Genomic DNA, 22,793 nt, shown 5'->3' on the forward strand with positions numbered 1-22,793 from the left:
GAATGGGCCCCAACATGCCACAGCTTTTTGTGCCATGGAGGTGGTGTGGAGCTGCCTTTCCTTGGCCTCCATGTCAGAGCCAGCTCTTGTTTTTGTTGCCCCAGATATGGGCATGTCAGGAGAGCCTGGTGAGGAGAGCGTGGGGGAGGGTCTGGTGAGGAGAGCGTGGAGAGGTCTGGTCTGGGCCTTCTAGGCCTCACTGGCAGTGTCCTCCTACCCACACAGGGCCCCAGGCAGCTCTGTCTGCCAGTTCAGGGCTTGGCCGACTGTGGCCTGCCACCTGTTACGGTGTAGACTGTGAGCTAAGAAAGAATGGTTTTTACATTTTCAAATAATTGGGGAAGAGAAAAAATAAAATTTTGTGACTTATGAAAACTTTAAATTTCTGTATTGGTAAATAAAATTTTGTTGGAACACAGCCACGCTCATTCATTTGTGTATTGTCTGTGGTCACTTTCATGCTGCAGCGGCAGAATGGGTAGTTGTGACAGCGCCCATCTGGCCTGTAAAGCTCCAAATATTTACTCTCTGGCCGTTTACACAAAAGGCTTTCTGACCCTGTCCTAGACAAACGGACCTGAGTGCAAGTTGGGCTGGCTGGCTGTTTCTGCCAAGGGCTGGTGTCAAGTGCCAGGGCTGCGGCCAGCCTTGTTTCCCTTGGACTTGCTGTTGTGCCACACTTGTCACTTACAGTGAGATAGGTGGGTGGGAAGGAGCCAGCAGTCACCAGGTTTATATGAAGTGTTGGGGCCAGCGCAGGTTCTGGTGCATGGCGGGATCTGAGGCTCAGCTGAAGTGAGTCTGTGAATGAGATCAGTGCTTTCTCTTGGTCTCCTGGGATTGCTTTCTGCTCGGTATAGTGAAACAGATGGGCCCATTGCCCAGAGTTAGTGCTGTTTCTTGGTCTGTCCTTGTTCAGAGTCACTGGTGGGAGCTATAGGGATTGGAGTGTGGAGAGAGAGGTGCAGTGGGTTCACATGAGCTGTCCTCCCCTTTCTGCCTCTCCTAGGAAGGAGGCCTCCCTCTTTTTTTTTTTTTTGAGATGGAGTTTTGCTCTTATTGCCCAGGCTGGAGTGCAATGGTGCGATCTCGGCTCACTGCAACCTCCGCCTCCCGGGTTGAAGCGATTCTCCTGTCTCAGCCTCCCGAGTAGTTGGGATTACAGGCATGCGCCACCACCCCGGCTAATTTTGTATTTTTAGTAGAGACGACGGGGTTTCTCCATGTTGGTCAGGCTGGTCTTAAACTCTTGACCTCAGGTGAGCTGCCCGCCCTGGCCTCCCAAAGTGCTGGGATTACAGGCCTGAGGCACTGCGCCCGGCCGCCTCTCTCTATTTTTAGGATATACCCTCCACTCCAAGCCTGGAAGCCTGTCTGTTCTCATGGGAGAAGAATGGAATGCCCGCACTGCGGAGGGTGGCCAGTGGGCAGGCCATGTCTTGGATTCATTCATTTGCCAAATATTTACTAAGCACTCTTTACGAGGAGGGCACTGTTGGTTGTGTCTATGAGGATTGTCTGTGTTGAAATGTACGTGAGACCTGGTGTCGTAGCGTTTCCAGGGTGGCATGGGCTGGCTGTCAGGCAGCACGCCTCTGCCTGCAGGTCCCTTTCCATTCCTGGAGGCCTGGGCCGATCAGGCCCCTGAGTGCTGCTTCTGATGATCATGAAGGTGCTCTTAGACAGAGAGCTTTTGTGGTGTTGGTGTCTGAGTGCTGATGGCACAAACCTATCTTTGGAGAAGATGATGAGGGCACTAGCCGATGGGGCGATTTGTTTTTCTTTAAGTACACACACCTCTTTGGGTCTTCATCTTCTCTTCTTCTGTGTTCTTTCTTGGTAGGTGGACTGCCTGGAAAGTACTCTAGAAAAGTCACTCCAAGCAAAGTTTCCTTCAAATCTCAAGGTCTCCATTCTCTTAGACTTCACGCGGGGCTCACGAGGTAGGTGGCATGCAAGCCTGGCCCCTCATGCTTCCTGTGTCAGATCTCAGTCCCAAGAGGAGTTACTGTCACCCCCTCGTCCCCAGGCAGAGACAAGGCTATTTGAAGATCATCCAAGCTGGCCCAGGACTGCCTGATTGTGTGAGTTAGAATTTTTTTCTGCAGCAAGTGACTGAAAGCCCAACTAAAAAGAGCTTAGGCAGGAGCTGAGTGTAGTGGCATGCCCTGTAGTCCCACCTGCCTGGGAGGCTGAGGTAGGAGGATTCCTTGAGCCAGAAGTTTGAGTCCAGCCTGGGCAACGTAGCCAGACTTTGTCTCTTGAAAAACTGCCTTAGGCAAAAAGACTTTTTCTGGACTCCTGTGACTGATCTGCTTTGGGTGGCTTGTGATTTGGGGTTTGGCCGTGTCGCCAGGATTCATCCCCTAGCTGTTTCCTTTGGGCTGGCTTCCTTCTCAGGCTCTGTGTGGTGGCCCCTGGTGGCTTAGGCTTGTCTCCCCATGACACCTTGTCCTTTGGAAGAGTTTGGTTCCATGAGAATCGAGTCAAAGCTCCTGACTGGCCTGACGGTGGCATGCCCAGCTGGGAGCTTGGAGTGTGCCAAGTAGCCCAGCCCAGGCCTGCGTGCTCCCCCATGGAGCTGGGGGTGAGGGGCAAGGTGGGTAGGGTCGTCTTCAGCCAGAGCAGAAATGCTGCGAGTGGGTGGGGTAGTGCCCCAGGAGAAGGTTGGGTGCAGTTACCAGGAGAAGGGTGAATGGGTGCTGTGTGGCAAAAAGAGCAGGCGTCTGCCATGCCGAGGACTTCAGGCCTGAGACGTGGCCAGCATGCAGGACAGAGGTTGGCCTGGAAGTCCTCTGTCTAGGAGTAGCCCCAGCTGGTGTGACTGATTCAGGTGGACGGCACAGGTGAAGGCGAGGCCACGTGGAGGTGGCTCCTCATTGGGGGCAGGACACCTTCCTGTCGTGAGTCAGCTGCCGCTTTCTCTGTCTGTGTTCAGGCCGGAAGAACTCCCGCACAATGCTGCTCCCGCTCCTGCAGAGGTTCCCAGAGCAGGTCCGAGTCTCCCTCTTTCACACGCCGCACCTCCGTGGGCTGCTCCGGCTCCTCATCCCTGAGCGCTTTAACGAGACCATCGGCCTCCAGCACATTAAGGTGTACCTCTTCGACAACAGTGTCATCTTGAGCGGGTGAGTGCTTCCCACCGTCAGTGCTTTTGCCCTCCTGCTCTGCAGACTGGAGGGCAGTGGAATAGGAACAGTGGGAAATCCGTTCCCCTCAGCCTTGGAGAACCTGCTTGTAGGTCTGGCTGCTGTGCACCCGCAGCACCTCCCCGACATTGTCTCTGCCACTAAGGCTAGAAGCCCCCAGGGGCTGACTGGAAGCCACTGTTGACTGGGCACTTAGCCTGTGCTGGCCACTCAGGTGTGTTGTCTGTTTCCACCCTCAGTGACCCTCTGTAGTATTTTCCTCACTGTGTACATGTGGAAACAGATCAGAGAAGATGAGTCACTTTGTCAGGTAGACAGAGCCAGAAAAATAAACAAGAGTCAGACCTGGAAGTCCAGGTCCTTAGGTTGATAAATATGGGCCCTTTCACAGGCCCTCCCCTCGGCAGTGGGGCCAGGATTGGGTTGCTGGTGCTGAGAGAAAGCCCTTGATTGCATCCTTGCTTTGGGACTGTACCAGTGGCAGCTGTCACTTAGTGGGACAGAGAAAACAAACAAACATGGGCGCTGATAAATAGCCCTGCATGGGCTGGGCGCAGTGGCTCCTGCCTGTAATCCCACACTTTGGGAGGCTGAGGCAGAGGGATCACCTGACGTTAGAAGTTCAAGACCATCCTGGACAACATGGTGAAGCCCGTCTCTACTAAAAATACAAAAATTAGCTGGGTGTGGTGGCGCACGCCTGTAATCCCAGCTACTTGGGAGGCTGAGGCAGGAGGATCACTTGAACCTGGGAGGCGGAGGCTGCAGGGAGCCAAGATCATGCCACTGCACTCCAGCCTGGGCGACAGAATGAGATTGTCTCAAAAGGAAAAAAAAAGCCCTGCGTGGTTAGTTGACTTTCTGTGTCTGCATCTCCTCTTCTCAGCTAGATGGTTGGCTCCTTGAGAGGAGGAGCCTGTGGGTCACTTTGCTGTGTCACCTTGGATCGACTCTGGCTTTGTCTTTTGCACATGTTCATTGCTGAGTAGCTATTTGTTAACTGCATCTTGACCTGAGTTTGTCACCCTCCTGCTAGTTCACCTGAGACCTGGGTCACCAGGACACGCTGCTGCATACCCTTGCCTGAGTCCTCCTCACCTGCGTCTTCCCTCCCTGTAGTGCAAACCTGAGTGACTCCTACTTCACCAACCGCCAGGACCGCTACGTGTTCCTGCAGGACTGTGCGGAGATTGCCGACTTCTTCACGGAGCTGGTGGACGCGGTGGGGGATGTGTCCCTGCAGCTGCAGGGGGACGACACAGTGCAGGTGGTGGATGGGATGGTGCATCCTTACAAAGGTAGGGGCTGCTGCTGACACCCTTCTGTGGCTGTGGGTGGGGTGGAGTGAGGGCCCGCGAGAGCACACCTCTGGGTGGCCCTGCCACAGGCATAGGGGACTTGGGTGGCAGGGCTTCATTCTGCTTTTGTCCTTAAAGCCAGACAGATGTGACTCACTGACCATCAATCATGCTCTGTGGGTGAGAGAGCCGGCCCAGGAAGGTGGGAGCGTGGGCTTGGGACTCCTACTCCTTGAGGCGGAGTCACTCAGGTTTGCACTACAGGGAGGGAAGACGCAGGTGAGGAGGACTCAGGCAAAGGTATGCAGCAATGTGTCCTGGTGACCCAGGTCTCAGGTGAACTAGCAGGGGGGTGACAAACTCAGGTCAAGATGCAGTTAACAAATAGCTACTCAGCAATGAACACGTGTGTCTGGGCGAGTGACCCAGGAGCCCGCCCTGCATCACAGGAAGCAACCAGGCCAGCGGCTGTTCGCCTAGGGCCCATTTCCCCAAGCCTATCATCTGGGCCTGTGGCTCCCAGCTCCCTTGAGCTCTGTGGCCCCCTGCCTGGAAAGTGAAGTGGAAGAGCTCTCAGCTCTGCCCACTGGAACCAGGCAGGTTCTGGCGCGAGTGTTCTGGGGCATTTGCATTCCTGTGATTCCCGTGGCTGTGGCTGCCCCATGGCCTTTACAGGGCTGCTGCTGGATCTGCAGCAGTGTTCTCCACGTGGGGAGGAGGGGCTGAACTTGGACCTTGTTGGGAGAAGGGCTCTCCGCGTCTTGTGGACCTAGAATGGAAGCATTTAAGTGGGCCGTCTGGTGGAAGCCCTGTCCTTGTGTCAGGGGAGCCCTGGGCCTCAGACCCCGACTGTGATGGTGTGATGCTCTGCCTGCCGCCATGCTCAGTTCCTACTGTTGTATTTTGAATTTCATCTGTAAAGAGCTTGTGGAGCTCTGTATCTCTCTTGCTGAGTGCCTACCTAGCATCCTCAGCTTTGCCTTTTGGCCCAGAAAGCCTAAAATATTTACCATCTGACCCTTAAAGAAAATGTGTGTGGATCCCTGGTCTGATGTAACGGGCCAGGCATAGATATGAGAGAAAACAGGGCATACTTAGGCCAGGATGAGAACCAGCACGCTCGGAGCAGGAGCGGGGAGACTCGAGCCCAGCTGTGCTTGGGAGAGTGAGTCCACAGAGAGGCTCAGGCTGTGCTCAGGGCCCCCGGCGCTCCTCCCTCCCGCAGCCCTGTCCAGCATGCGGCAGTGTGACTCCTTTCTCCCCTGGAGGGTGTTGGCATCAGCAGGCTAGACTCCTGCATGGGCTGGTCCTTCTCTTTGTTCTGTAGCCCAGCCCCGAAAGGCACTGAGTGTCTGTTCCTGCCCTCAGCTCAAACCATGCAAGCCAGCAAGGATGACCTGGGACAGCCGTCCTTCCCTGTTTTACTTCCCTGATCAGCCTTGTCAAAGCCTTGTTGTTTTATCAATCCTTTATCAGACAATCAACTTTGGACAGTTGATATTCTCCATTTTTGTATCATTTTCATTCTAGTAATTTCTATTCATATATATACATATATATACACACATATGTATGTATATATTTTTGAGATGGGGTTTTTTGCTCGTCACCCAGGCTGGAGTGTGGTGGCACGATCTCAGCTCACTGCAACCTCTGCCTCCAAGGTTCAAGTGATTCTCCAGCCTCAGCCGCCCGAGTAGCTGGGGTTACAGGCACACACCACCACACCTGGCTAATGTTTGTACTTTTGGTAGAGGCAGGGTTTCACCATGTTGGCCAGGCTGGTCTCAAACTCCTGGCCTCAGGTGATCTGCCCGCTCCAGCCTCCGAAAGTGCTGTGCTGGGATTATAGGCGTGAGCGACTGTGCCCGGCCTGTTCTTATTTTTATTTTTTGCTTCTCTATACTGTATTCTTGGTTTTATTCTGTTGTTTCTTTCCCCTGTCTTCTTGAGTTGGATGCTTAACTCATTAATTTTTAGCTTTGTCTTGTCTGATAATAGCATCTTTCTCTTCAGAGTGTCTGCGTGGTCACCTGTCACCAGTGTCTTGTCCGAATACAAAAGGCACCCCATGCAGAGCCTGAGCCTGCCTGTTCTTCCTCTCTCTCAGGCACTGTCACTGCTGTGGGAAGCCTTCCCACATGGTGATGTGCTTATCCAAGCTGATGGCTTGCCCTGTGACCCCATCTGTGGAATACGTACGCTCCTTTTTTGGTTATACTTGCATGTCTTTATTTGACTGAGCTTCCTTATTGAAGTAGAACATGCACCCCGAGCACCAGTCGCAGGTATACAGCCATGAACCTGTTTCTAGTGGACCTGCTTCCTGGAGGCCCCCTGTATGTCCCCCCAAAAGGAATTATCCCAAAGGTAACCACTATCCTGATTTCTCTCCCTGTCAGTTTGTCTTGCCTGGTTTTGAGCTTGTTTGTAATTGGAATGATATGTCGACATGCCTTTCACTTCTGCCTGAGTGTGGCCTACTGTGGACCAGGCCCTTGTCTTGGGCAGACTGTATCCCCAGAGGAGCGTTGCTCTGGGCTTGGGGTCCTGGGCCCACTCAGTGAGTGTTCATTGAACATCCAGTTGTAGCATCTGCACCTGCCTATCACATGCCCTGTCCCCTGAGCTGGGCAGAGTCCAGACCCTCCATTTCTCTTCCCTTCACCCTTCTTTCATGTCTTCCTCTAGGTGACCGGACCGAGTACTGCAAGGCAGCCAATAAGAGGGTCATGGATGTGATCAATTCAGCCAGGACCCGCCAGCAGATGCTGCATGCCCAGACCTTCCACAGCAACTCTCTTTTGACCCAGGAAGATGCAGCAGCTGCTGGGGATCGCAGACCAGCCCCTGACACCTGGATTTATCCGCTGATTCAGATGAAGCCCTTCGAAATTCAAATCGATGAGATTGTCACTGAGACCCTGTTGACTGAGGCGGAGCGTGGGGCAAAGGTCTACCTCACCACTGGCTACTTCAACCTGACCCAGGCCTACATGGACCTGGTCTTGGGCACTCGGGCTGAGTACCAGATCCTGCTGGCCTCACCAGAGGTGAATGGCTTCTTTGGGGCCAAGGGGGTGGCCGGCGCCATCCCAGCGGCCTATGTGCACATCGAGCGACAGTTCTACAGTGAGGTGTGCAGCCTGGGACAGCAGGAGCGGGTCCAGCTTCAGGAGTACTGGCGGAGGGGCTGGACGTTCCATGCCAAAGGTGCGCAGCGGCTGGCTGGAGGACGGCCCAGCCTGGGACAGCCACAAGCATGGGCAGGGGGTGGGGAGCCCTGGCGCCTGCCTGTGAGAGTGCTGCACTTCTCCCTTCTTACCTTCCCAGCAGCCCTTGCAGGCACATCATAGCTGTCCCATGACTTGGGGAGAGGAGAGCATTCATCTCAAGGGGATTTTTTTTTTTTGAGACAGTCTTGCTCTGTTTCCTAGGCTGGACTGCAGTAGCATGATCTCAGTTCACCGCAACCTCCACTTCGTGGTTCAAGCAGTCCTCCCACCTTAGCCTTCTGAGTAGCTGGGACTATAGGTGCGTGCCACCGTGTCTGGCTAATTTTTGTATTTTTGTAGAGATGGGATTTTACCATGTTGCACGGGCTGGTTTTGAACTCCGAAGCTCAAGTGGTCTGCCTGCCTTGCCTCCCAAGAAGTGAATTTCAGTTGTGTAAAATCCGTCTCTTTTATGCATCAAAGACTGTATATGGTCACATCATTTGGTGGCTGTGGTAAAGATGTGGTGACATAACCTCTCCTAAGAGATGGAGAGGGACATGCCTTAGCCGTGAGATGGAATATCGCTCTGGTCACCCAGGCTGGAGTGCAGTGGTGCGATCTTGGCTCATTGCAATCTCCTCCTCCTGGGTTCAAGCAGCGATTCTCCTGCCCCAGCCTTCCGAGTAGCTGGGATTACAGGCCTGTACCACCACGTGTGGCTAATTTTTTATTTTTAGTAGAGATTGGGTTTCTCCATGTTGGTCAGGCTGGTCTTGAACTCCTGACTTGAGGTGATCCGCCCACGTTGGCCTCCCAAAGTGCTCGGATTACAGGTGTGAGCCACCACGCCCGGCCCTTAGCCTTGTCTTGATTGTCAGAGTTTCTGTTTGTTGGCAACTTTTTTTTTTTTTTTTTTTTGAGACGGAGTCTTGCTCTGTTGCCGAGGCTGGAGTGCAGTGGCACGATCTCGGCTCACTGCTACCTCCGCCTCCCGGGTTCAAGTGATTCTTGTGCCTCAGCCTCCCTAGTAGCTGAGATTACAGGCATGCACCATTACGCCTGGCTAATTTTTGTATTTTTAGTAGAGATGGGATTCCACCATGTTGGCCAGGCTGGTCTCGAACGTCTGACCTTGTGAGCCACTTGTCTCGGCCTTCCACAGTGCTGGGATTACAGGCGTGAGCCACTGCGCCTGCCTTTCTCAGGGAGAAAGAGGATTCATTGGGGATCATTTGTTTTGGCATCAGCAGCCCAGTTGTTTTGTCTTTTCCTCACTATTGCTATTGGTTTTTCCCTATATGCCAGTGTCTGCCTTTTCCCCATAGCTGAGGAAATGGAGGCTCTGTGCACAGTCTTGCTGGTGGGGGTGGTAGGAAGAGGGTCACCCTCTCAGGCGTCTGGCGGAGCGGCCGAAATGGGGCACAATCACAGGGGCAGCTCTCCGAGACATGGGTACAACATGCTGGAAACCTTGTGCTTAGCAGTGGGCTTACCCCATGGCCTCTTAATGCTGGGAGGGTGCCCGCCTCTAGCAGCGGGACCATAACTCCTTTCTGACGCTGGGGACTCCCAATCCTGGGGCTAGTCTGTCTAGAGAAGGGGAAATGGTGCCTGGAGGCCCCTGCGCCACGAGTACATCCCACGGCTTGTCTGGCTTCTCCCCGGGCAGTCCAGAGGCCTGTTTTGCTCATTCTCTTGTCCTGGTCCTGGTGGCTTTCGGAAGAGCCGAGGGAGTGGAAGACCGCCACAGCTGGGGAATCTAGGCTGTGGGCTGCCGTGGGCACACAGCTGTGGTGTTGACACTTGAGGCATCTTCCAGTGCTCAGGTGGTTTGTTTTTGTTTTTGTTTTCTTTAAACCAATGTTTTTCAACTGGGGGATGTGTCGTAAGACATACTGAAGCCGGCCAGGCGTGGTGGCTCACGCCTGTAATCCTAGCACTTTGGGAGGCCGAGGTGGGCAGATCATGAGGTCAGGAGATCGAGACCATCCTGGCTAACACAGTGAAACCCTGTTTCTACTAAAAAAATACAAAAAATTAGCCAGGCGTGGTGGCGGGCGCCTGTAGTCCCAGTTACTCGGGAGGCTGAGGCAGGAGAATGGCGTGAACCCGGGAGGTGGAGCTTGCAGTGAGCTGAGATCGTGCCACTGCACTCCAGCCTGGGCAACAGAGCGAGACTGTGTCTCAAAAAAAAAAAAAAAAATACTGAAGCCCAGGTTCCCCTAGACCTTCATCCAGCTCTGTGGGGATTGAACCCACCATGGTGTTTGAAAAACGCCCCTAGGAGATTCTGATGCCTAGCCTAGCCTTAAGAACCGCTGTCCCAGCTTGGAATGGGAAGCTTCTGGCCTGTCCAGGGCATCCCATGTGCTGCTTTGAGGCCCACAGGCCTGTCTAGGCAGGTGGCATTGTTTGGTGCGGGAAGTGACTGCCACACTGTCCTGCAGGGCCCATCCTGGTGTGTGTTGTGGCTGAACCAGGCTGGTGGTCAGTGTCTCACGGCAGGTGGCCCCACCCGTGGTGGGTGTGGAAAGTATTTTTGGATTGGCATTACTTCTGGGAATAACAACATTACCCAGGGATATAGGGTATTGAAAGAGTTGGCCAGCGGGGCAGCTTTGACCTTTGGGGAGGCCTCAGACCCACACTGTCGTGTGCTGGAGAGGTGCAGAGGAGTGGCTAGGCGTCGGTCTCCTCAACTGCACTGTGCTGGAATGATGAGGAGGCCCCTTAACTCAGCCTGGAGGGTGGGAGGCTTCTGGCCTGTGGCTTCTGACTCTGCCACGGGTTATTTCCCTGAAGCAGCTTTGATAAACGTGAGCTGACTCCCCAGTTACTGCTGAAACAGAAACGCCCAACCTGCTTTTCCGGTGCGTCTTGCCTTTTCCCGGACTGATGTGCTTCTGCCGCTCCCTCTCTCCTGCCCTGGTGTGGGTGGTGTTGGGTGGGTGGATGGGGGGGTGCCCTGCAACCCAGGAGTGCTGGACGAGTGGGAAATTGGGGATGATCTTACAGCTGGATCCCAGGGCACGTGCCCGTGTGGGGGATGGGATTGGGGGAGAGTTGGCAGAGGTGGGTGAGGGATGGATGGTGCGTGGAGGGGGCTGCTGCTGAGCAGAGGGGCTTCACCTAAAGCCAGGAACCAGAGGTCAGAGGTCACTTGATGCTGAAGTGAGAGGCGAGGGTCCTTCCCTGCTCAGTGGTTGTGTCCCCAGTGGGATCTTAAGTCAGCACCTCTTCAGGCCCATCTTTTGATGGTCACTTCCTCCAGGGCAGCCTGTGTCAGGTGAGAGATGAGTGGGCAGCCGCAGGGTGCTTATGGATTTCGATGGCTGGCCCAGTGGACCATTTCCTGACTGTCTACCCTTTGCAAGGTGCTTGCTGGGTACAGGCTGTGTGCCTCTTTGGGTGTGTCTGTGTTTGGGCCCCAGAAAATTCCTGCCGGTGGCTATGCACTGATACCTCCACTCCCTTACTCAGGCTCCGGTAGGACAGGCCTGGGCTGATCTCAGCTCCTCCTGCTCCCAGAAGCCCTTGGGCAGAGGCGGGTAAGCCAGGACTGTGTGGATTCCAGATTCTTGCCCCTCAGACAGCACTCTGCTGTCAGCACAGCACTCTCTGGGAGCCAGGCAACAAGAGGCTTCACGGAGTGACTGTGTTGAACTTGCTGGTGGCCCCATGAGTGTGGTGATGCAAGGAAGAGCAGCGTGGGGGGAAGAGGCACCTTCTCATGTGAAATGACTCCGTGGCTCAGCAGCTGCCAGTGGATTTCAGTGCAGTCTGGTGACAGAAAATTCAGAGGGCTGGCGTTTATTCTTTAGTGTTTTCTGTGTTGTCAAGTATTGCCAGGACTGTCTGGCAGTTGCTTAGATGCCTTGTTGGAAAGATTCTTGTGTGATAACCATTTGCCGATTGTTCAACAGCCTGATACACCTCTTTTGCATACTATGCTGATTTCTTAACATATTTTATCTATCAATCAATCAGTCAGTCTATTATGTATCTCTATCACATTTCAATAAATTGAGCTGTTTCTAAGAACCAGAGGAACACTCAGCTATTTAAAGGCATGCACTAGAGACTTCTTTTGCAATATGGTTTATCTGTTTCATTCTTATTTGGATTTTTGCAAAGGGTGTCTATTTAGAATACTCAGGAGAAGCCATGCAAGTGTGATTTGGCGTAGGGATTACTAGACTTGAATTCTAGAAGCCTGGTTCTGAGTCCACATTTACCTGTGGCCACAGCTGAGGGGCCTGGCTTAACCTCCTTCCTGTGCAGTCGGGGGATGGCTCTAGATTGTCAGGAGGACACGGGGAACAGGGCTGATGTTTGACTTTCTGTAAAATAACCGTATGGTTCCTAGGCCAGGTGAGGCACCCTGGTGGGGTGCGTGGAGGTTGAAATCACACTGGGGGCTGAGGGCCGCTGCGTGTCCCTGAGCGAATAGATTGGCAGAAAGGAGTCAGGTGGGGGTCTTGGATCCCTTGGTGCTGTGTCTCTGGCCTTGCTCCCTGTAGTTCTGTTGCGCTGATTCGGTCGCGAAGGAAGGTGCTGCCAGGCCTCTTCACCTGCATCGCCTTGGCTTTGGGAGGTGGGGCTCAGTGGGCATCTGGATTGGAGCTCAGGCAAGTGGCAGTTCCTCTGATTCATGGTTGTCAGTTTCCTGTTGCCTGGCCCTCGCTCCTCGCCCAGTAGGTGTGGTGGGACAAGGTTCTGGGAGCTGGGGTAGAATTTGGACTCTTAACGGGAAGTGCCTCGTGCTGCCGCAGACACATCTGGATGGGTGCTGAGCTTTCCTTCCCAAACCCGGTCCTGATCGGGGGTGGGGTACAGTCAGGAGCAGCCCGGCCTTGTCAGCCATTGAAAGTGTGGTATCTGCTGGGTGCCAGTAAGCTCACTTCGAGATCTTGAGAGGCAGCCGCAGGGGAGGCTGAGTATGAACTGTGTCAGGCCAGTTCTTATGTCTCTCTTCATCTTTCTGCTCCATGGAGGTGAGGGACAGAGTGAGTAGTGCCCATCCCATTATCACATTCAGGCAGGAACCACGCTGTGCTGAGCCAGGCTGTGGCCATCTGCTGGGACATGGGCTCTGCCCTCCGGCGTGCATTTCATGAGGAAGATCAGAAAGTGAGTTTTAACATGTTGACTTCGATTTCTTCTGGACGCAGTATTCTAGCACTAACAACATAATGTGGGTGGCTAGGGCGGAGCAGGGTGTTGGATTAAGAGATTTCTGGCTTATGCTGACAGGGAAATCTGTTAATGGTTGTGAGAATGTCACTATTTTTATTGCCTTCCTGATAGGCCAATTGGCATTCTGCCCAAAGGTGAACTGATGGTGAGAGGCGGGCATCCCCACCCTGTTTGCCTAGGCCACACGTGGGGTGGTTCTCCTCTGGGCACCCCGTGGGTGTGGTAGGGGTGCTGTGCCCGTGCAAATTGCTTGCTTCAGGCTGAGCACACACACCAGCCTGTGGGCCCTTACAGTTTCTCAGAGCTGTACTAACGTCAGAGCAGGCGAGCGCTTATCCTGTAAGGATAAGACTGTGATGTCTTCTGTCCCCTCCGTGTTTTTACTGGAGTCTGAGAAACTTGTGAGATTTATTGCAGAATACTGTGGGAGCGCTTGCGGGAGGAGTACGTGTTCATGCATGTACTCTTAAAATGTTCATGCACTTCTGCCTTAGAACTGCAAAGGCCTGACACAGTGGCTCACACCGATAATCCCAGCACTTTGGGAGGCCAAGGTAGGTGGATCACCTGAGGCCAGAAGTTTGAGACCAGTCTGGCCAACATAGTGAAACCGTGTCTCTACTAAAAATACAAAAATGCTTAGCCAGGTGTGGTGGTGCATGTCTGTAATCCCGGCTACTCGGGAGGTTGAGGCATGAGAATCACTTGAACCTGGGAGACGGAGGTTGCAGTGAGCTGAGCTCGTGCCACTGCACCCCAGCCTGGGCGAGACTCCGTCTCAAAAACAAAACAAAACAAAACAAAAAAACAAAATAGGCCAGGTGCAGTTGTGGCTTTGCCCCTGTAATCCCAGCACTTTGGGAGGCAGAGGCGGGTGGATCACCTGAGGTCAGGAGTTTGAGACCCAGCCCGGCCAACATGGTGAAACCCCGTCTCTACTAAAAATACAAAAATTAGCTGGGCATGGTGACAGCCGCCTGTAATCTCAGCTACTCAGGAGGCTAAGGTGGGAGAATCACTTGAACCCAGGAGCCGGAGGTTTCAGTGAGCCAAGATCGCGCCATTGCACTCCAGCCTGGGTGACAAGACGAAACTCTGTCTCAAAATAAAATAAAACCAAAACTTCAGAGCTTTTTTTTTTTTTTTTTTTTTTTTTTTTGAGATGGAGTCTTGCTCTGTCACCCAGGCTGGAGTACAGTGGCATGGTCTCGGCTCACTGCAATCTCCACCTCCTGGGTTTAAGCCATTCTCCTGCTTCAGCCTCCCCAGTAGCTGGGATTATAGGCATGCACCAGAATGCCCAGCTAATTTTTGTATTTTTAGTAGAGATGGGGTTTCAGCATGTTGGCCAGGCTGGTTTTGAACTCCTCACCTTGTGATCTGCCTGCCTTGGCCTCCCAAAGTGCTGGGATTACGGGGGTGAGCCACTGCACCCGGCCGTCAGAGCTTTTTTTACACTTAATTTGACCTTTTTTGGGAGAGACATTGTTACTCTCAGTTTGTTTATTTTATTCAAACAGATACTTAACAAATAACACCTGTGTCCCAGGCATCATTCGGGACATTGGGAATGGATCACTGGGTACCAGATAGACTAACTCCCTGCCCTCCTAAGACTTATAGTTTGATGGAAAGCAGATAATAAGCAGATGCGTCTCTACAAATATCAGGGAACGAGCTACAAAGAGCAGAGCAAGAGAAGGCTCCAGGCTGCTACAGGATCTGTTACAAGGGGGCTCAGGGAGGGCCTCTCTGAGGAGTAGACACTCGGGCAGTTGTCCTGAGTGAAGAGGGAGCATCCATGCCACCGTCTGGGGCCGGAGTGTCCTGGCAGAGGGGACAGAAATGAGAAGCCCCCTCGACCACATGGGGCTTGCAGAACAGCAGGGGCGCTGGGAGTGGTGGGCACTGAGATTAGCGGGTGGGCAGGGCCTGTTGGAAAGGGCTCAGAAGCCACGGTGCGAGTGCTGAGGGAGAGCTGCCGTGGAGGCCAGGAGTGCCGAGGCCTGGATCAGCCTTCCACAGGGCAGTATGACTGTGCAGAAGAGCAGGGGCAGGCGTCCTTTCTGAAGAGGAGGCCCAGAGCTGGGAGGCAGCAGCAGTCCCAACTCCAGTCCAGGTCCTCCCCTGGTGTCCCCGCGACACTTGATTTATAGTGAGTGTTTGTGGAGTAGCAGCTGCCTCTGCTTCCCCTGCACCCTGCCCTCTCTGGCACCCAGGGCTGCAGCATTTATCTCTGCCCCATGAACTGCCAGCAGTCAGTCCCCTCCCAAAAGCACTTGGTCCGCAGGGGGCTGCTTCCTCCCTCCCCAGGCTACCGTTCCTGCTGCAAGTCTCCCTAATCTGATGGTTCCTGGAATAGTAAAGATGTCAGGCCCAAAGGTCAGGCCCTGGGATGAAGAGTCGGGCGTGATAACCAGTTTACAGCCTTGGACTGGGAAACAGATTTCCCGACAGCGAGTCCCAGGCCTGATAGTCTTAGCCCTGTGTATACACAGCCTGACATCCTGACTGGTGGTGCAGGTCTGACCGGAGCTCCAGACCGCTTAGGCCTAGAGCGAGGGAGATGAAACGGAATTTAAAGGGCTCCTGCTTTTTTTTTTTTTTTTTGAGATAGGGTTTCTCTCTGTTGCCCAGGCTGGAGTGCGGTGGGGGTAATCTTAGCTCACTGCAGCCTTGACCTCTAAAAGGGCTTTTAGATTCCCCTTCCCCCATTGGAAACTTCCCAGTTGTCCTCAGGGCACAGACCAATGGTTAAAACTGACTTGGAGCTGAAATCTTGAAAAACCATTGTTCCCAGCTGCCCTGGCCTGTGGGGCACGCTGGGGTGTGGGCATGTCACAGCAGCACCCTGTGGCATCTCTGGACCTGGCAGGTGCTTGACTCATGCTGTCTCTTTAGGGCTCCCCAGAGGGCATCAGACTGGCCTGTGGTCGTTATTTTCTTTCTGATGGAGAAAGATTGCAGTGCAAATAATTCTGGTGGGGAAGTTCATGGGCAATCTCAGGTACATTGAAAACGTGAGCTACCTCTCTAATCCTGAGCACTCACCTGCTGAAAAACCCTTATTCTTTCTATATGAGAAACATAGATAGACATAGAGACTGTCTACAGATATGTATACAGTCTGTCTTGGGGTCAGGAATGAGCAATAGATGGAGAAGCGGTTGTGCGTATGATGAAGTTGTGCACTGGAGGTGGCCTGCCTGCCTCTGAGCGCTGGCCTCTAGGTGGCCTCATAAAGAACGGAGCCAGTGCTTAGGTGGATTTGGCAAATAAAAAGTATGTGTAGAAGCACGCACCTCCAACCTTCCCCACCAGATTCTGTGGTCTAGGAGCTGTGGGGTGGACACCGAGTCATGGTGGCGTGACACAGAGCAGCCTGACCCTCGTCACCCATGTGGGCGTGTGGCCTTCCTACTCGTCACCGTCACTCTTCCCTCAGTGGGCTCAGGAGAGCCAGCTGGACAAGTCACACTGAACAGACCCAGTGTTTTAAGAGGCTGATCTTGTCATCAGAAAAGTTGGAATGAGCAACGGCAGGTGGGAGGAAGCTCCTGTCTCTGGTCTGAGGCTGGCGGATGCCTGCCTTGCACCTCGTCTTGCCAGCTCCATGCTCTGGGGAAGAGGGGGTGGGAGGGGGGCTGTGTGTACGAGGGGCCACGAGTGCTCTTCTGCTTGGACCAACCTGGGCAGCGTGAGCCATCTGGATCAGAGCTGCCAGGGGAAGGGGGCAGCCTGCCCACTCCTGTGGTCCTGTGAACGGCCTGCACGGCCAGTGGCCCAGCGGGGCAGTACTGTTTATGGCGCGATGCACACAGGCCAGCAAGTGGCTTTGATGTGGCCCTTGGAGGGGTGGAGACGAGCCCATTACAGGAACAGGCGTAGGGCCTCGTCACCTCTTACCCAAGATGTTCTTGGAAATGCTCTTGCTCTGAGTGAAGATTAGGAAACCGTCTTCTATTTTAGGAGCCTGGTGTGTGTTATGTACTGTGTTGACTCGCCCATGACGATTGTGTGGGTCCTTTGAAAGGGGCGTGTCAGTGGGGGAGAACTTGAGACCCCATGGGGAGGGGCGACTCGGGGATGCTGGGATTAGTGCAGGGCACCCCAGAGGAGCCCGTGGCCACCTGCTTACCCTCACTCACAGCTGCTCACACCACTTAAACTTACTCACACCTGCTTGCTCTTGCCCACAGCCACTCGCTCTTGCTCACACCTGCTCTTGCTCACACCCGCTCCCCCTCCCTCACACCTGCTCACTCTCATTACCTTCTCACCCCCACTCACACCTGCTCACACTGACATCAGGCAGGAAGCATTCTTGGTGCCGGTGAAGGGCAGCACGGAGGGAGGTCTTGAGCTCAGGCCGAGCCTGGGTGCCCTGTGGGAGGAAGGGTGTCTCAGGCAGCACGTGTCCTTGGGGTGCTAGGTCTTGGTAACAGCCTTTTTAGAAGTAGTTCTGATGGGTGCTGGGCAGCGGGAGTCGGCCCTGGACCTCGGGAAGTTGTGGAACGGGGCGCAAAACTGTGCCTGTCATCTCAGGTAACACGTCAGTATTCTGAGGACGCCTGTGGCCTTGTTACAGAAATGGCCCCGTAGTGTGGCTCCCCCTGCCACACGGTGGCACCCCATGCCCTGCTTTTTCTCTAACTGTAATACTGACTGGCTCATTTCCCAGCAAAAAGGGGGATATTGTTCTCTGGGTGGGACAGAAACTTACAGGGCCCTTTGGCTTTCTCCTCCATTGCCTTTTCCAGCCAGGAAGTCCCTGGGCCCTGTGGGCAGTGATGGCAGAGGTCTCAGGCCTGGACCCCCTTTGTCCTCACAGGGTTTTGGTGCATCAGCAACTTGAAATAGGGAGGCTGAGTCAGGGAGACTCACTACATGTTCCTCAGTCAGAAGGGCACAGACGGCCTACCCAGGACCTGTAAGGCAGCCAGCCTTCAAGGCAGACCTGTTCTTACCAGCCGCTTTTGCCACCCCACTGACAACCCCACATCTGCTGGCTTGGGTCGCGTGGTTGTCCTTCACCATCTGCCATGTTGCGCGTGAGGTGGCTGCTTCTGAGAAGCACGTGTGAGCTGATTCTCAGTGCTCACAGGAAGGGATGGCCAGTGCAGGCTCTGAGATTAGTAGGCAGTGTCAGCAGGTCTGGATGTGCAGAGGCAGTTCAGAGTGGGGTTCGAGGCCCTGAGCTTTCTGGGGAGAGGCTTACTGGGCAGCTGGGCAGGGGTATATGAGAGCAGGCCTGTAGGCAGCGTCACCATGTTCCCTTTGGGAAAGCCTGCTTCTCGTCCTGCTTGGGACACAAGGCCACAGTGTGAGTGGTGAAAGCAAAGACCAGCAGTTGAGCTGAGGCTGCACCCTGATCCTGGGTCCCTGCTTCCTGCCACGCCGGGGTGGGGGTGGAAGAGCGACTCCTGGCGTGGCCTGTCCGCCGCTCTGCAGCAGCCCCTCGTGTCCAGGCACCCAGGGTGGGCCGCCTTTCTCTTAGATTGCAGCAGCATGTGGAGAGGACTTCGGCAGATGCTGTGCTCATTTCCTGTCTGCACGTTTCCTTTTCCCCGCAGGCCTCTGGCTGTACCTGGCAGGGAGCAGCCTGCCCTGTCTCACGCTGATTGGCTCTCCTAATTTTGGGTACAGGTCAGTTCACCGGGACCTGGAGGCCCAGATTGCGATCGTGACGGAGAACGAGGCCCTGCAGCAGCAGCTTCACCAGGTTGGTCGCAGCAAGTGGGATTTCCCAGGGCGCTGAGGGTGTGGCTGGGGGCCCAGGCTCGCCCATGCTGTGGGGCTGCCCTGAGAGCTGTTTCCTGAGGCAACGAGTGCGACTCAGAGCAGAGCAAGAAAGACTCTGGGTCTCCAAGAGTGCAGTGATGGGTGGCTGAGCCTTGAAAGCTCATGCCTGTGACTTCCCAGACGCTTCGCACCCCACGTCCTGGGGACTTTTTCTTTCTCTGCACTAGAGGAGACCACCATTTTCTCCCTGGGACCTTTCCCTTTTAAGAAAAAGGGTCAACTGTTAAAGGTTCGGCATTGGGGCTGGGCGTGGTGGCTCACGCCTGTAATCCCAGCACTTTGGGAGGTCGAGGCGGGTGGGTCACCTGAGGTCAGGAGTTCAAGACCAGCCTGGCCAACATGGTGAAACCCCACCTTTACTAAAAATGCAAGAAAGTAGCCAGGCATGGTGGTGGCAGGTGCCTGTAATCCCCGCTACTTGGGAGGCTGAGGCAGGAGAATCGCTTGAACCTAGGAAGCAGAGGTTGCAGTGAGCCAAGATCGTGCCATTGCACTCCAGCCTGGGCAACAAGAGCGAAGCTCTGTCTCAAAAAAAAAAAAAGGGTTCAACAGTGGTTTCGGCCCTCCTTTGATAATAGTAGCCCATTTTCTCTTTGAGGGAGATAAAAGAAGGTTAACAGGAGTTGGTGAATGCTTCGGGATGACCCTCTGATGACCTGTGACAGTGTGGATAGACTTTTGAAATGGGAGAGCGTTACCCTTTTGTCTGAGACCTTGATGGTGCCTTGGGCTCATGAATTCGTGACCTTTGCAATAACACTTTTCTATGGAAGGCACCAACTTCCCTTTTCCATTCCTGGAGATGCAGATAACACTGCTGCAGGCCAGAGCCCGGAGGCATCGGAGGGTAACTTTGTGAAGCTTTTACGCTCCAGGGTTTGGGAATAACTGTTGTAAAATTGTCAGAGCCTTTGTTGATGGATGAGGAAATGGTCACTGATGTGTTCTCTGGGATCTGTCCTCCTGCAGCCTGGGAATCTTGTCAGTGACCCATTGGGGCCTTGGTGCCAGGAAAGGCTTCACGACCACGACAGGCGCGAGAGGAAGTGAAGCGGTCATACTCTGGGTGGGCCAGTGGGGTAATGGGTTTGCTCAGGTTTCTTCCTACAGTGAGGTTTACAGCAAATGACTGAGGAAGCCCCCACAAGCTGAGAGATTCCAGTAATAGGGTGACAAGCTGGCCTTGGAGCCAGGCTGGTGGGAAAGACCTGAGCCTGCAGCTTTCAACAGCGGGCTTTCCTGGACTTCTGCTTCAGTTGCAGAGAGCTGTTCGCAGAGACTTCCACCGTAGCTCTGCGCCAGGGCGGTAGAGAGTCCTTGGTGACTTTGGCCAGGGGCCGGGATGCGTTCTGCATGGATCTGAGTTGCTTGGGGGAGCAAGTCCTCCAGGCCTGTGCCTGGGGTCCTGATACTGACCGTCCTCCCCCACTGCCCTAGTAAGGGCACTGAACCCACATCCTGGATCTTGAGAAAAGCTGGGGCCGCTTGTGGTTAGCAGCTGCTTTCTCAAATGACATATTTGGGATATTTTCTTTTTCTTCCCAAACCTGAATCCCAGGGGCTTTTGCCTGTGGGAGGGTGGTGGCTCTGCTACTGTAGCTCTTCCATTCCTTAGGGATAGACTGATTTCTCTGCCTGTGAAACGCAGAAATACGTTTCCAGATAATTCCACCTATGCTTATATACTGGGACGGCAGCTGCTCTCCTGAGCCCTACAGTGCCCGGTCCCTAGATGCCAAATCCTGCTGGGACTGCCCAGCCTCTAGCCTCCCCACAACCGAGAAAGTCCCTAAAGCCCCAGCCACCGTGGGCTCCCTGCTCTCTGAAGCTGTCTCTGGAGATCTACTTGGGAATTCAGGGAGGGGCCCTCCTATTCATGTCACATTGGGCGCTGGGAATGGGGAGATATTTTTATCAGAATCTGAAGTCCCTCCCTCCACTTAGTACATACAATAAACACTGAAAGCTTCCTGGTTTTGTTCAGGGAACACAGTTTACCACTTGTGACCCAAGAAAGACTCCCTCAAACAGCGTCGTAACCTCGTCAGCTGACTTCCTTCTCCATCCCTGTTGTGGAGTCTGTGAGGAAACCTAAGTGTTTCTGGTAATTTAGTTGCAATCTTGGCCGGGTATTCATTTGAAGACACAAAGCTGGAGCCAGGTCTGTGGAGACTCCTGCAAACCAGCCCCCTGAGACCAGAGCTGGCTCTTCCATCAGGCACGTCCAGCCAGGGATTGGGACCTCAGCAGCAATTAGGAGGCCCCATGTCTGTGACACGTGGGGCTGTGGGGCTGCTCAGTTGGGAGTGTGGCATGGACCCACGATGGGGCCCACTGAGCATGGGACGGGGGCAGAGGGAAATGAAGTCGGGGCCTGGCTTTCCCCAGCTCTTGATGGGAAAAACCAAGGCCACAATCTGTAGGGTTCTGGAGTGTGGGGTGACCCCTTCCTGACCCCCTGGGGCAGAGGAGTTGCCAGGGCTGTGTCCTCCCTCCCGGCCCCCTGAGCAGGGAGTGTGCCACTTTGAGTGGCACAGGCCACCGCTGCTGCTGTCCTGCGGTTGGCACTGTGCTTCTGTGGTCATCACCTGTGGTCCTCACGGCAGTGTGGATGTAGGTATGGCTTGGACATTACAGTGGAGAGTGCTGGAGACTCAGTGGAGGAGAGAGGGCTAGAGTCGCGGTACGACTGTGTGAGCGCTGCCAGGCGCCCCACTGAGGAGAGAGCACTTGGAGGGTAGACTCTTACAAGAGAAGCTTTTCAAAGATCCTGAACACCATTTCGGACAAAACATATATAAATTATTATTTTTTTTTTTTAAATGGAGTCTTGCTCTGTCGCCCAGGCTGGAGTGCAGTGGCGTGATCTCTGCTCACTGTAACCTCTGCCTCCCGGGTTCAAGCAATTCTCCTGCCTCAGCCTCCCGAGTAGCTGGGATTACGGGTGCACGCCACCACGCCCGGCTAATGTTTGTATTTTTGGTAGAGATGGGGTTTAATCATGTTGGCCAGGCTGGTCTCGCACTCCTGACCTCAAGTGATCCTCCGACCTTGGCCTCCCAAAGTGCTGGGATTACAGGTGTGAGCCACCACGTCCGGCCGCATATATAAATGTTTTTAAACCTGTTATTAAATATGAAATTAACAAGTGTTCACTATAAAAATTAAGAAAAACGGAAAGAAACTAACCCTTTCATGTAGGGAAAACCACTGAAGCCACTGTGATGATTGGCTGCCTTCCTTCTGTGAACAGCACATGGAGGCAGAGCTTTAAGCATCAGATGATGATTCTGTCGTGTGCGTGTATTTCGTGTCCGGCTTCCTTTGCCTGCCGATTCTGGGCACTTTCCCATATGATTAGGTCAACGTTCTTCTCATGGCAAAAACTGGTTTGTCATATGAGTTGTTAATAAGTTCGTGGTGAATGCTCGTTTGTCATATGAGTTGTTAATAAGTTCGTGGTGAATGCTGGTTTGTCATATGAGTTGTTAATAAGTTGACTGTTGGACATTTAGGTGGTTTCCAGTTTTTCCTTGTTATAAATATTGTGATAAATATCTGTATATAAAAATCTTAGTGCATAGTGATTTTCTTGGGGTAAGCTCTTGCAAAGGGAGCTTTATAAGGTTCTTGATACCTGTTGCCGGAGCTCACTCTAGAAGATGACTTGTCCCGGACCCTTGCCTTCAGCACTAAGCGTTCATCAGTGTGGGGGATAATGACATCTCAGAACAGCTTTGTGCCAATTTCACAGAAGAAAAACCGTGTCTCATTTAAAAAATACCTCATTTTAATTTGCATTACCTCGTTTAGTGAGGGTGAACATTTAAAATATTTTTTCTACCAGTTATATTTCTTCAACTCTAAATTGAAGAAATTTAGAGTCCTTTACATGTCTTGGTCTTAAAAGCTTTTTGATTTTTTTTTTTTTTTTTTGAGACAAGGTCTCACTTTGCCACCCAGGCTGGAATGCAGTGGCACCATCACAGCTCACTGCAGCTTTGACCTCCCAGGCTGAAACCGTTGCCTGCCTCAGCCTCCCAAGTTGCTGGGGCTACAGGCACACACCACCATACCCGGCTAATCTTTAGAATTTTTTCATAGAGATGATGTCTTCCCTGTGTTGCCCA

The 22,793-nt window shown here is 53.5% G+C and overlaps 1 protein-coding gene and 1 non-coding gene across 11 annotated transcripts in view; both read left to right on the forward strand.

Moving 5' to 3' along the window:
• Nucleotides 1–22,793, forward strand: part of PGS1 (phosphatidylglycerophosphate synthase 1) — a 45,613-nt gene that overhangs the window by 17,483 nt on the left and 5,337 nt on the right. For 5 of the 10 annotated variants that reach the window (XR_008494974.2, XM_054456692.2, XM_063656560.1 and 2 more), the window contains 5 exons: nt 1,844–1,943; nt 2,939–3,128; nt 4,269–4,447; nt 7,139–7,660; nt 18,435–18,583. Coding sequence is in view for 8 of the 10 variants with exons in the window: in XM_054456692.2 (XP_054312667.1) it covers nt 1,844–1,943; nt 2,939–3,128; nt 4,269–4,447; nt 7,139–7,660; nt 18,435–18,583 (1,140 nt within the window). In the remaining 2 variants the exon portion in view is untranslated. Of the gene's footprint in view, nt 1–1,843; nt 1,944–2,938; nt 3,129–4,268; nt 4,448–7,138; nt 8,255–9,823; nt 9,864–18,434; nt 18,584–22,793 lie in introns of those variants that run through there. The other 5 variants (XM_063656559.1, XM_063656561.1, XM_054456694.2 and 2 more) reach the window with 3 other exon arrangements.
• On the forward strand, nt 3,526–3,654 carry LOC129018509 (small nucleolar RNA SNORA30/SNORA37 family). The gene has a single exon (XR_008495329.1). It is a non-coding gene; the product is annotated as a small nucleolar RNA SNORA30/SNORA37 family (small nucleolar RNA).

The sequence above is a fragment of the Pongo pygmaeus genome, chromosome 19 (genome assembly GCF_028885625.2).
Source record: "Pongo pygmaeus isolate AG05252 chromosome 19, NHGRI_mPonPyg2-v2.0_pri, whole genome shotgun sequence".
NCBI classification, from domain to species: Eukaryota; Metazoa; Chordata; class Mammalia; order Primates; family Hominidae; genus Pongo; species Pongo pygmaeus.